General features: G+C 50.9%; 3 protein-coding genes across 3 annotated transcripts, besides 1 other annotated feature; all 3 read left to right on the top strand.

The window, feature by feature from the left end:
- Positions 1–117: 117 nt before the first annotated feature.
- Tb10.389.0160 (periodic tryptophan protein 2, putative) lies at positions 118–2,937 on the top strand (the record flags this gene model as incomplete). Its single annotated transcript, XM_822719.1, has 1 exon — positions 118–2,937. The coding sequence occupies one exon, from the start codon at positions 118–120 to the stop codon at positions 2,935–2,937; it is 2,820 nt and encodes a 939-aa protein (XP_827812.1).
- Positions 2,938–3,533: 596 nt separating this feature from the next.
- Tb10.389.0170 (hypothetical protein, conserved) lies at positions 3,534–7,007 on the top strand (the record flags this gene model as incomplete). Its single annotated transcript, XM_822718.1, has 1 exon — positions 3,534–7,007. The coding sequence occupies one exon, from the start codon at positions 3,534–3,536 to the stop codon at positions 7,005–7,007; it is 3,474 nt and encodes a 1,157-aa protein (XP_827811.1).
- A 564-nt stretch (positions 7,008–7,571) lies between these two features.
- Positions 7,572–7,593: a microsatellite.
- A 34-nt stretch (positions 7,594–7,627) lies between these two features.
- On the top strand, positions 7,628–13,360 carry Tb10.389.0190 (hypothetical protein, conserved; the record flags this gene model as incomplete). The annotated part of the gene is made up of 1 exon (XM_822717.1): positions 7,628–13,360. The coding sequence occupies one exon, from the start codon at positions 7,628–7,630 to the stop codon at positions 13,358–13,360; it is 5,733 nt and encodes a 1,910-aa protein (XP_827810.1).
- Between the last annotated feature and the right edge of the window lie 273 nt (positions 13,361–13,633).

The following is a 13,633-nucleotide window of genomic DNA, read 5'->3' as shown; positions in this document are numbered from 1 at the left end:
TGCGGGTAGCAATAAAGTCCAGGTGAAAGTGAAGGCAACCGTACGTGAATACGGGTAGTGGAAGCGAGCGGCTGCAGCAACATCAACCTCGCGACAAGCAAGGTAAAAAAAAAAAGAATGGAGACAAACTTTCAGCTGGCCTCCGTTCACGGCATGCTATACACAGGTGGCAACGTTGCTTTTTCCCCTGATGGCCGCCAGTTGTACTCGCCGGTCAACAACTATATCTCCAGCATCAAGCTGCAACAAGAGGGACATCACTCACTTCCTTGCAGCAACAGCAACATTCAATGCTTTGACATATCGTCTGACGGTGATCTTATAGTGGCCATAGGCCGACGTGGTGTTGGTTTTTTCTATTCTTTATCTGCGGCGGTTGTGTTGGATACCATTTCGTTTCCGCCGGATTGTGAGGTTTCCTGTGTCAAGTTCAGCCCATGCGGGAGATATGTAGCTCTTGCTCTTGACACCACCCTCCAGGTGTACACAGCCCCTGCTCAGCGCATTGTTTCTTACCACGGCTGCCACCGTGTGGAGAACCTTCACAACGCGCTCACACTTCCGATCATGTGCATTGAGTGGACTCCTGATAGTGAGCATATCCTACTCAGCGGACAGGACGCACGAATGAAAATTTGTCCTCGACAGTGCCGCGTCCAACAAAAAGGAATGGCTCTTCAACACAATGCTTTGGTGGGTCATCGTGCTGCAGTCTGTGGTGCATGGTTTGTTGATAGTGCCTGCAATCGTGTAGTGAGTGTGTCGGTCGACAATGTGGTCATGACGTGGAAACAAACACGAACGACGAGGCAAGAAGTTATGAGAGCTATCGCCTCTGCAAAGCTAAACGCCCGCGTTGGAGCACAAAGTGAGGAAGATGAATATACCCATGCGGAAGATGATGAGGGTGCGGCCATTCCGAAATCCTTCCTTGAAAAGCAGCGGCTGGAGCAACTGAAGATTGAGGGTGTGCGTGTCTCTGTCGCTGATGATACGTTTCTTCCAGATATTCTTCGATACGCATTCGAGGTAGACAAAAAACATATGCTGACGCACAAGGGGAATGTATCCGTCACCGCTTTCCACCGACCCCGTGGGCTTCTAGCCATTGGATACAATTCTGGTATCTTCGCCATCCACTCCCTGGGGGGTAGCGGTGAAGCAGAGTTTCCCCTTGTTCATTTACTGTCCATATCAGCGCAGTCTCTTACGGCTGCAGCATTCAATGCGAGTGGCGATTTTATCGCTTTTGGAAGTGCACACCTCAAACAAATTCTCGTCTGGGATTGGAAGTCTGAGGCATATGTCCTGAAGGAGCAGTCGCACTACTATGATATTAACCGTACTGCAATCACTGCTGACGCTAGCAGTATAATTTCGGGTGGTGACGATGGAAAGGTAAAGGTTTGGAGAGCGTCCACGGGCCAGTGTTACGTGACCTTCACTGAGCACACGGCCCCTGTCACAGGTATCGCGACAAGTGCTGCAACAAATGCATTCTTCACTTGTAGCCGAGATGGCACGGCTAGAGGTTACGATCTTGTACGGTATCGCCACTTTCGTGTCTATTCGGCACCTGAACAAGCGCAACTCTCCTGTGTTGCGGTTGATCCGTCAGGAGAGGTGCTAGCTGTGGGGAGCGGACAGACAGATCGCATTTACCTATTCGCTGTGCAAACGGGAAAACTCATCGATCAGCTTCAGGGACACGAGGCGCCCATTGCCTGCGTTGCATTCCACCCATCCGGTACGGCCCTTGTCTCCGGCTCACTTGACCACAATCTTGCTGTTTGGGACCTCTTCGCGCATGGGGACGGAGGGGACAGGTTGAAGGGCACTGTGGAGGTGACCAACGTTGGCTCTGAGGTCCTCAGCTTATCGTTCAGCAACAGTGGCCGTTATCTAGCGGTGCTGACAATGAAGCAGGAAGTTACTGTCTACGAGACATTGGTGCCCACGGAGCCAATAGTGATTAAAACGTTTCAAACTAGTTTTGACGCAGCTGGGGGATGGTGTAAGTCAGTTGGGCCGCGCAGTGCCAATTATAACGCACGGTTTACGACTATCGCCTTTTCGCCGGAGGGTGAAAAAATTGTTGCCGGTGGAGACTCTAAGTGGATCGTTCTATACCACGCGAAGCAGGGTTATATGCTGAAGAAGTGGCCGATTACGACTAACCTCGACGTGCAAGGAGCGGAGGAACAATATCAGTGGCGTCAAATGACGGAAGCGGGACACATCGACGATATTGATGTGGATGACACCGACATTCACCTCCGACGTGGCAAACTATTGGAGATGCCGGGGAGCAAGCATCGGCACTTCGCTACAGGCAAGCGTCAAACAGCTCTATCGGCCCGTACGATGTCCGTCGCTTTCGCTTCAACTGGTACGGAATTTGTGGCAGCAACAAGTGTTGGGTTGTTGGTGTTTTCTACCCACGTTGCGAGACCGAGGTTTCAGCCCCTTCAGTTGACTGCAAACATTACAACGCAGCAGGTGCGCGATCAGTTGGCTCGCGGTGAGTCTGTGATGGCGCTCATAGGCGCGCTGAATCTTGGAGATAGAATGCTTGGAATCGAGTGCATGCGAAGGATGCCACAAAGTGCTATCCCTGTGGCCGTTTCTTCTGTTCCCTCTGTTTTATTTTCGTTGTTACTGAAGTGGGTGAGCAGTGAGGTGGAGGAAAGTCGTGGACTTGAACGCGCTCTGTTGTGGGCACAGTCCATCCTGCTGCATTCAAGCGAGTGTGCGGGAAGCTTTTCTTGCGACCGTAGTCTAATCATACCTCCACTAAAGGTGCTTCAGCGCAGCCTGCAGAGGCATAGAGCACTGGGAGATTTAGCGAGGGAAAACTACTTTTCACTACAGTACATTATTGACATGACAAAGATGCAAAGAGACGTTCTTAAACCTGCCGCGGAAGTTACTGAATGAAGTACCGAAGGACGAATGATGAGTGAACAGGGAGTTTTTGCGATGTGAGTTCATGTTTCGATTAAGTGTAAAGAGGAGGATGAAGTAAAGAGACACTTTAATTAACCCATAGCCACAACAGTAACCGGTGTGGTTAGGGATCACTACGTATAATGGACAGATGGTGTAAAGGTTCTCTTGAGTCATGTGATGTGTTTGTGCGTGTCAGTACGCGCTTCACCTGCAGGTAACTTTCATCCATCAAACTCCTCCCTGTCCTCTCTTTTTCCACCTTATGTTTACCCTAGGCTTTAAAGTGTATATGCAGAGAGTTGAAGTCGTATTGGGTAATTGGAGGGAGCATTTATCAGTGTCTGTTTCTTTCTTCTCCAGCGTCCGTGGAAGAAATTAAACGCAACTTTGGTTTTTCTGCGCTGGGGTGTTTCTTGTGAAGACAGGTATTAAGTTGCTGATATAGTAGGGCAGTCGTGGGATCATCACAGGGTTAGTGCGCTTACTCGCTGCCTCCTAGTATTGACACCACCAATTTACCTCATCGTTGACAAAAAGTTGTGGAGTGTTACTCTCTTTCGGCAGCATCTTCTCCATTGAAGGGAATGCAAACAACTACCGCAGCATCGCATGCGAACATATCCATTCCCTGCATAACGTCTTTGATAAGGGGTGATTTCACCCTGTTGATGCAGTCGCTTGAACGAAACGAATGTAGTGTAAGCAAGACGTATATTCTGGAACTCGCCCTAACTCTAATCCGCTTTGACCCACATTTAAGAGAGGAAGAATGTCGGGCTTTTGTCCATGCGTTTGATTCTCTTGTGAGACGTCTCCTGGGGGAACTTCGGCGTTTCAACGAGGTGGAAAGTCTTCTTCGGGAGGATTTTCACCTATTGACAGAACTTTCTGAAAGGTGTCATACGCTGGATCAGCTGTGGGGCCGTTACTCAGTCGGCAAAGAAGGTGAGGCAAAGAAGACTACTGATGCGTCGGAGTCTTTCGCTCCGTCCGTTACGATTGAGGTTCCTCGTCCCCCGTTCACCACCCCCTCGAAAAGAAAAAACTGTCAGGACACGTGTAGCCCCACAGAGACCTGTGCCGATAGTTGTAGTTCCTGCGATGTAAAATTAGCGCCTCCAGTAGATCTGAGTGTTATTACAAACACTGGTGGTCAAGAGGAGACGGTCGGACGCCTCGATGACTGCAGTGAGGTTGTGAGAAACTGCGCTCCGTACTCGCTGAGGGGGAAACAGCTTTTCCCAGAGGACCCGCTGCAGTCGAGTGGCAATGAAGCGGTTCGAAGGCAACAATATGTGGAGGAGTTTCTTGAGTTACTAACGGGCCGACTATCCAGGGACGATGCAGCCATCATAGTACAGATACTAGGTTCGAAACCAACCAAATGTAGTGGCAAAACTACCGGTGCCAAGCGTCAAATGTCTAGTGTCACACACGACGAACCGGTTTACTCAGTTTCTGGAAAGTCCAGTCACGCAGGAAGCAAAGGTAATATTGCGAATAGCAACGGGAATATTTCGCGGCTTGGTAGCCATGTGTCGCTCGTGGACTCCCTCAACTTGAGGCGTGGTGGTTACAGTGTGGAGGATAACGAAAGCATGACCCGCGTTGACAATGGCTCCTTCAATGCAGAATCATCGGCCCCCTCTTCGTTCTCGGCAGGCGCCACCCCCATCCGTAGCATGAACAAGATTGCACTGTACCTCAGTGTGTTTGCTGATATGCTTGCTAGTGGGGAAACCTGTGTTGCCCGTTCGCTGCAGAGCACATTGACGAGGTTTGGGGATGGACAGCATGAAGACCAAGCGGGTGACCGTTCAACATCTGGTAATTGTTTTCGAGAGGGATCAAATAAGGGGGATTCCCCAATGCCTTCTGGTTTGTTTCCATCACAGAAGGCAGTGAATTTTCTCTCGGTGCTATTTCCGTCCCTCCGTGGCTATTTCCGCGACTTTTCGTGGCGCGCTGATAATGTTGCGTCGGACGAAGGCGGAGCAAATGTGGTGCCCTCTGGTTTGCCCCACGACTGCTTGAGCCGGAAAGCGGGCAACACTGTCCGCCCCAACGCGTTTTCTGCGGTGGGGGGTGGCAGTAACTACGCCGGAATTGCTACATTGGGAGACAACGCAAATGAAAACGAGCAGACGGGAGGAACGGGTATTGCCTTCTCGTCAGGATCCAGTAATGGGTTGTACCCCGGTGATATTGCATTGTTCTCCCTGCTTCGTTCCCTCCAAAAAGGGGGGTGTATTGGCCCTGCAGTATCAGCAGATTTCACGTCAGGGATCAATGACGAAGGGAAGGAAGAAGAGAAAACTTCAGTGATCGACGATTCTGGAAGGACAACGCTGCAGCAATACGGGGACGGCGACGGGTCAACGATTATTTATTGTGTCTGGGTCGAGCTGCAAGCAGTGAGCAAAGAGGTTCATAGTGGTGTCTTTGCCGCACAAGCCATGCGTGAACAGATTCAGGAGGAAATTTCCCTCCTTTGCTTCCGTGTGGTTACCATCATTTTGGAGCTACTGATCCCTGCTGCCTCCTCTGTGGATCAGCGGCAAGTGTTGTTCTTTCGTAAGTGGGTTTGTGACATATATCGGTTGCTTCTGGAAGAAGAACTACTGGGCCGCTTCTCGGCTCTCGCTGGCGCATCGTCCTCCGCACATTTCACCGAAGTTGTAAATCCTGACAGCTGCGCCCCATCTACTCTTCCTCCAACGACGCCACAATACCGCAAGAAGCGGGCGAGTGGTAAAGGGACTCCGGTGACGATAACGCGGCGGGGGTCGCTGACATGTGTGTTGGTGGATGATGGAAACGGAACCTTGCAGAATGATAGTGGACCTCCTACCCTGAAAGAGGAAATCGGGGGTTTGTTGGTACCTGGAACTGCGTACTCGAGGCTTGCGTGCAGTCTAGATAAAAGTTCTGCCCGCGCTGTTGAAGGGGGGTCCTCCGGGACTGCTGCAACTGACGGTCGCCTCGCGTTTATTCAAACGCCAGCAGCACCTTCCTATCCAGCGGCGCATTTTGGGCATGGACATTACTACCGACGGGATGATCCTGCAGTGGTCATGGCGGAGTCTCTGTTTGATGATGCACCTACTGAGCCCCTCCCGCAATGCCACTTTGTTATCACACGCCTCATGGCGATGCTTTTGCGCGGCGCCGGCTCGGTGAAAACTTCGAACCCCGTCCCGGCACCAGACCGTGGCAGTTGCAGTGTGAACGGCAGCTTCGCTGGAGTATCGCCCAATGAGTTCCAGACAAACTTGCCACGAAAACCAACTCCTTCTGTAAAACCTCTTCGACAAACAACACGAAAGAAGATTACTGTGCAAGGCCATACACAGGTTGCCGCATCGAAAAAGGTGCAAACCTCACTCACTGGGGTGGAGAACAAATCGACACTGAACCAGCGGCCACTGAACCGTGTCGCTTACCCCGTGGTCAGTTGTACAGGAGATGTGAAGGCCTTGTACTTAAGCGTTTTGTGTGAAGTTGAATTAATGCTTTCGCCTCTTGACCCGATACGCGCAGCCACAGTACAAAACGCCGTTGACTTCCTTGTTTCAGTCACCCAAACACCTGGGGAAGCGTTTGAACTGTTAGACGCCTATCTTGACGATGTTGGAATGGAGCAGATTCAACTACCTCAAGCTCAGCGGGGGGTGATCGACTACGTGGCGGATGGCGGCGCTGGAAGTCACGGTTATTCTCCGCTAGGAAATGAACCCCCCTCCTCCTTAGGATCCGTGCGGCGCCAACGCGTGGCTACGTTGGAAACTGCTGCGTCGGGGGGCGGTCGCGCAAATGCGGCCCTGAGGAGCTGCAGCGTGCAGCAGAAGCGAGGTGGCATAAGCGCTGAGAAGGAAAACAGCACATCTTTATTGTCAATGTTCCCCGTTATTCCAACCGTCATTCCATCCTGGAACTCACCGGATGAGAGCGCGCAATTCATGACAATACTGGCGCTCCTGCGCCACAAACACCTTACACTTCAAGGTGCCTTCGGCGGCAGGTCATCTCCCCCATGGTTGTATCCTCAAGGCGAATGATATCATCATCCTCGTCACTGTTAGCACCGTATACGCTTTACTCTTCACTGCGCTTCTGCGTTCCGGGCACGTATGTTGCAGCATATCCTTCAGGATTGGTTAACCTCTGTTTCCTTTGGTTTGTGTTTTCTCTTTTTGTTTTGTTTTAAAGGTGAGTTGGCAGTGGCTCAGGATATTATTCCGATCGTTTCGCCATTCGTCACGCGTTTGGATGAAAAATTGCAAAGAAGAGACAGAAACGAAGGGGAGAGATGGAGTAGGGGGCGAAATGACCCTGGAGATATCCGAATGAGTGGGAACGAGGACAAAAAAAGAATAAGGAAAAGCCCGAAAAAGTCGGAGGAAGCTATGGATATTGTGAAGCTAGCTCCCTTTACCCGCTGCGTCTGTTCAAATCTTTTGGTGTGAGTCAATATCACGCTTTTACTTGGTAAATTGTTTTCACCTAACTTGACCGAAGCTTTCCCCTTTTTTTTCCTCTCGTTGCCAGTTGGGAGAAAAGAGAAGGAGGTGGGAAGGGACAGTAGACACACAGGTGTGAAGCGGTAGTTGGTGTTATTTTCGTATATATATATATATATATATAGCGCCCGTTGGTGTTTATTTTGTCCATCGCCACTATGCAGGGAGGGGAAAATATACTAAGTTCCCTTGGGAGAATGAGCACCAAACGCAACTCCTCTCGGTCATTTAATGTAGGAACGACCGAGTTGGTCGAGAACAGCAGCTTGTTAAAGAATCTGCTCCTGGGGCTCGGCCTCACTGAAACCGCAAAGGCACTGGAGATGGAAACTCAACTTCGTGTGGGAGAAGTACCCGCCACCATGAAGGGAGGCGGAGATGCCACTGAAAATAGCGTACGATTCTCAACGGAGGATTTTAACGACGGAAACGACTTTGCTCGTCCCAACCAAGGTGCTCCCTGCACGGTCACAGCTGGGTCAACGCAAAGTGATCACACATGTGATGACAGGATTAATGACGTGAGTTTTGAGAAGCTGCTACATGGGTTACCAGTGGAGGATTCAAATTCGTCACTTTTTTGTGCTCTGTTATCTTCGGTTAGTGAAAATGGTGCTGGTTACGGGGGCGAGTCTGTCTTCCTCAGGTTGTGCAAGTTGGCCACGTCACCGATGAGTCGATTATATCGTGGCGCACACTCCCCCAGCGAGGAAGAGGGTGTGGCTTCGCTTTCACCCCTGTTGCATAGTTTGCTTACAGTGGTTATAGGGATCCCTGATGGTGAGGCATCTGATGTAAGCTCTACCGTTGCCGCGGCACAGTCCACAGAAACTTCGATCATTGAAATTTTTTTTGCTTATGTTGAGTTGCTGTGGACGCAATTGTGCTTGACTGAAGCAGTCGCATTAGCTGAACTCGCCCCACAACGGTGGTGTTGCGACAGACAGAATGTTGTTAGTAAACTTTCGGACCTTCAAGAAAAACTGCAGCTGTTGCTGCTGGAGACGCACCAACTGAAATCATCGACCACTGGTGGTGTGGATGACTGTTCGGGGGTTCGCTGCGGTAACGGGAACGGTGGCTCCTCATTGAAGCCGGCATCGAATGGGAAATCCTGCCCTTCAGTGGCAGCTGCGCTGGTGGCGGGGAAATCTGATGTTGCTGACATAGCTGACGGTATTTGTGCCCTGTTTTGTCGGGAGGAATCCGTCTTTAGGAGGAATATGGAAGCGGTTTCTATGTGGATCTTGGAGCAGCTTTCCCGCAACTCCGCGTATTGCCTCTCACCCGAGGGCGTTGGCCCGGTGAGTGAGGACGCAACCGGTTTACCGTGCGGAGATGCTGTACTGGTTGAAGAAGAAGCAGCTCATTCGGAATGGGCCTCGCCCCAACAACGGTGGGATCGGATCATGGATGTCGTGCGGCAAGCAGCTTTACCTGTGTTCGAGGAGGCAACCAATAGCAGTTATGAAGTCAGTGTGCACCCATCACAGGAAGAAAAGCTGTTTTGTGCACAAACGGCCATGCGCATTCAGTTCTTTGCGTGGCTTGTCGGCTCTATGGCGGAGGTATCTTCGGTGTTGCGCGCAGGCACCCCCCGCCAGGGCACCAGTGAAGCAGGTGGGGTTTCGCAGGGAAAGGATCGCGAGTGTCAGCATGTTTCTCAAGGTCCCGCCATGAGAGCGGCTGTGGGAATTTGGTACCACCACTGCGCCATGCAACTGGAAAGGGAAGTATGCGACTTTAGTGGTTGCACCGCGAGGAGCACTGCTGCTGCCGGTTCCGGGAGCGCTGCTACCACGTGCACATCCCCAGACGGCCAAGTCTCTGGTGTGTGCGGGAACCAGGAACGGACTGCGGCTTGTGATGTTCAGGCAACAAGGTACTCTCAGTGGGGACAAGTACGAATGGAAGGCAATATCGCACAGCTTCTCATAGAGAAGTTGAAGGGAGCTGCCTATGAATCTCTTGCCGTGTCACGAGCGTCCCCTGAAGTCCAACGACAGCTTCTTCTATGTAATAAACTGTTTCTTGACGAGGACAATGGCTGGTTGGGGGGCAACGGTTTTTGCGGCGGAAGCTACGTCCACCCTGGTGGCACTGTGGAAAGCGGCATCAGGGAGTCAATATTGGAGATGCTAATATCCGGTAAGTCCTCTCAGATGGTGCAGCGAGTCAATCGACCGCGCCCCTCCGTTCATCATCTTCTTAAGCAGGCCTTCAGCAAAACCAGAATGCTACTTAGTCTGCAGGAAAACGACCTTCCATTCGATGTACAGTTGAAGGCTATGGAAAATGCAGCAGCACGGGCACTACTGCTGAGCGGGGTAACAACCGTCAATGGACTGGGCCTACATGACGTAAATGGAGTAGAGATTCACAGTCAGCCGTCGAGGATGGCAATCGGGCAGCAAACTTCCATTGAGGAGGCTGTGGTGTCTGATGATGCTCCGTCAATTGAGATAATTCAACTTGCCGATAACCCCAACGGTGGTCCGAGTGTAGCACCGTCGTGGGAAGACTCCGGTGAGATTTTGGAGGCTTTTATGCATAATCAAGTTCAAATGATGAGACACTTACTAATGAGCTCGGGGGCAGGATTGTTGAGCTCCGGGTTAGCGCGACCTTCAGCCTCTGAAGGAGATAGTGCTGGTTTGGTTGAAAACGGGTTGGAACGTTCCGATGAACAAGTGACGAACGAAGTGCAAGTCATAGCAGTCACACCTTGTGGGTCGTTGTTAGCACTGTTAACAACAAAAGGACGACTTATAGTGTTCAGCATGCGCAATTATGTGAACGAGGGTGGAGTTCCAGATGATGAATGTCAGCATGGGAAATTCTCTGAAAGGGTAATTATTGATGTGCTTTTAGTTTCTAATTCAAGCGAGCTGCGCTGGTATGAGCAATTGGCTTTGCTTTTATCATTCTCTCCGTGTGGACGTTTTCTGCTATGCTCAGTGCAACACGTTTCGTCATCGGGGTCGGAGCAAGAGCAGGTGAATCAAGAGGAGGACGAGGACGTGGGGAAAGTTTTAATTTATTCTCTACATTGTAACGATGACTGTCGTTCGAATGATGTAACGGCGTCACTTAGCGCAACAAGCGCTGACAGTCAAGACAGTGCCGACAGACTTTATGGCACGTTTAAGGTGCACAGGACACCAGTGACTGTCGCGCGGTGGGTGGACCCCCGTTTCTGGCAAGGAGAGAGGATGGTACAAACGTCACCATCTGATTCGAATACCTCTACATGGCGACGCGCTGCTCACTTCCATCTATCGTTTTTGCAGTGCCTCTCCTGTGGTTGTGATAACACCATCATCCGCTGGAACCCTGTAAACGGGTCAGTTATACAGAGCATTGCAACGTTCCCCGTCCAAGACATTCTATTTTCGCCGCTAAAACAGGCGTTTTATACGATCAGTCACTACGGACAATTATCGATGTATGATGCATGGAACGAGAACAACATAACAAATCCTGCAGAGGGCGTCATTGAAGTGGGACAGCGTGGGCTCCCTGCTTCGCTGAGTGTGAAGCGTTCATCTAATGACAGATATGGGGACACCCCTGGGAGTCCCTTGTCTGAAATCACAACACATTCCAGCGACTCAGAAGTGCCAGAATTTTTTTATGCAGGATCGCAAACTATTCAATTTGATCGGCGCTGCGTAGCGCGCGAGAGTGATGAACATGAACCTCTGCTCACGCGCATGTCCAGGGCGGTAAGTGACGAGGGAGTTCCTGCAGGGGTGGAGACGAGAGTCAGTAGTCGCATAGGCAGGCGCATCCTCCGCGACGTCCTGCAACATGATAGCACACACTCCGCACCGAGTGATGATTTTATCCTGCGTCGTTCATGCGATTCGGAAGTGGAAGGAAATGGAGTGAGAAGTAATCAGCGTCAACGTCCCTCCTATTCGCGTAGCCGCCCGCACGCTAATCAGTATGCTAATCCCATTGCTTCACTTCAGTTGAAACACCGCCATCGCGAGGGTGTTGGTCGTGCTTCATTGAGGAAATGCGACAAGATAGCAAAACAGGATTATCAGTCAACTGATGAGGATGTAATCTTCTACCGGACGGGCTCACGTTTGGTGTTCGTTGAGGTACCACACGCCCTGTGTCACGCTGCTCGCGTACGGCCATCTCCGAAAGACTCTCGGTATGCAGCTCCACCCGAGCCCTATCATCTCCTTTCGATGACTGCATCTGGTTGTCCAGTGTGGGGTGAATGTGAAGTAAGCAACGTGAAACCAACACAGTGTCGGTGTTGCCATTCATCCAAAAGCGCACTGTTTCGATCTCCGTCGTGCAGGTATTATAGTGATGACTCATTGCGGCGGAATAACTCGAGAAACGACGGCGCTACAGCCACCAGTGGACACAGCACGGGTATGGGAAAATCGACAGAGTCCCTCGGTGAAACGGCGGGGAGGGGGCAATTTCAATGTGGGTTTTGCAGATGTTCTGCGGATGGTGGGAGCCCTGTCATTGAGCCTACCGCCGAGAATGGCCGGTACCTCTGCATCATGGCCTCTGTTGGGCCGAATCGATCTTTGCCTTCGCACGAGCAACCACTTGAGTATAACCCTGGGGCGTACGTTTGCCTTGTATTTGACGTGGCGAGCGGAAGTGTCGTACGAGTAATTCCCGTTTGCCCCACGCAACCTCACTTTCCTTTAACACAGAATGGAGTGGCCACCACTCACCCGAAGGCGAAGAGGGCCCCTATTTATCTGTTGCCATGCTCTGTTGCTGTCGTGCCAAAGTGGCCGCAACAACGGAGGAGGAGCTCAGGGATGCTCTTTTCTGTTGAGGCTGCTAACCCTACAAACGTATTTTGTGCACTTGACGGTCACGGCATCTCCTCATACCCTTCACCGTACCACGGGGTCGAACAAGACGAAGGTGTAGTGGGAAGATGTGATGCTGACCGAAGTGAATCAGTTGTGCTCGTGGCTGTTGGAGGTCTTCATAGCAAAGTGCACGTGTTCAACGCCCTCACAGGAGCTCGAGTGAAGGACGTAAACCTAAGAGAAGATGATCATCCGGATGATGTGACCCCGGCTGCTGGAAGGCGTACACCCACTAAGCGAGCGAGATGTTCGTATGCAGCCCTTGCCGACTCTGACAGGATGCAGAGCCCATTTCCGAAGATAGATATGACGGAAAGTGACGACTCAAGTAAGGAAAGTGACATGGGGAGCGGCACCACTTTTAGTGATTTTTCTTCCCAACAAAGTGAGCATTCCAGAATCATCCAGCACCAATCTCTGATGTCGGATCTTGTGGAAAGGTACGGTGTGAGTACAGTTTTACAGAGTACAGTGGATATGCTAAGCGTTGTTCCGTTTCCCTTCCCCTTTCGCGATTGCCAACTTACAGCCAGTGGTGGGAATTTGAGTGCCAAAGGAGTGAAAAATAGTAGCCGACTAAGTTTCTCCGCGCGTACTCCGGGAGAGGCGCCTAATTCGTTGAGCGGTGCCTCATGCCTCAATCCATGTCCCTCCTTTTTGGGTCAGTTGCTGTCAGCACTAAAAGATGACGGTGTTGAAAACTCAACGTCAAATGCTCGCTGCGGATCTAAAGATGTGAAGGAAAGTGCTACTTTATTCTCTGGTGATACCCCATTCGAGTTTGTCTCTCTCCAGTCACTACGGCGAATAATAACAAAGCGTGGAACTGAAACGAGGTCGTCTGTGTTAGACGGTGATGATAGTAGCGTTCCCCTACCGACTGCCGCCTCTGGTTCAACACGATTTCGCTGCGGGGTCGTGAATAGTGTGGCACTCATGTGGGACACCATGAGGGGCGGCGTGTACATGTTTTCAGGTGATGAGTACGGTGGGTTCTTCGTAACAGGTGATCAGATAAATCTTGGGGCTTGATGACCGTTCGATATTCGGACTTAAGTGTAGGAATGCGTTGTATAAGACAAACTTTTCTACACAGAAGTTAACACGTGTTGTTGGAGAGGTCATGGCCTTTTCCATTCGTAATATGGCGGATCACCACTTACCGTTTACAAGTGACGCTTGCACTTAGTTTTTTCTTCTTGTTTGCAAAGCAAGCGATTGAACACGTGTCAAACAGTTCTGTTTCATGTTCCAACGATGGCATTTGATTTGCGAATAAAGCAATGCGGGTCTGAAATATAGTGG

This window comes from Trypanosoma brucei, chromosome 10, assembly GCF_000002445.2.
Source record: "Trypanosoma brucei brucei TREU927 chromosome 10, whole genome shotgun sequence".
Classification (NCBI taxonomy): Eukaryota; Euglenozoa; class Kinetoplastea; order Trypanosomatida; family Trypanosomatidae; genus Trypanosoma; species Trypanosoma brucei.
Note: the sequence above shows the minus strand (reverse complement) of the source record. Positions and strands in the feature narration are given on the sequence as shown.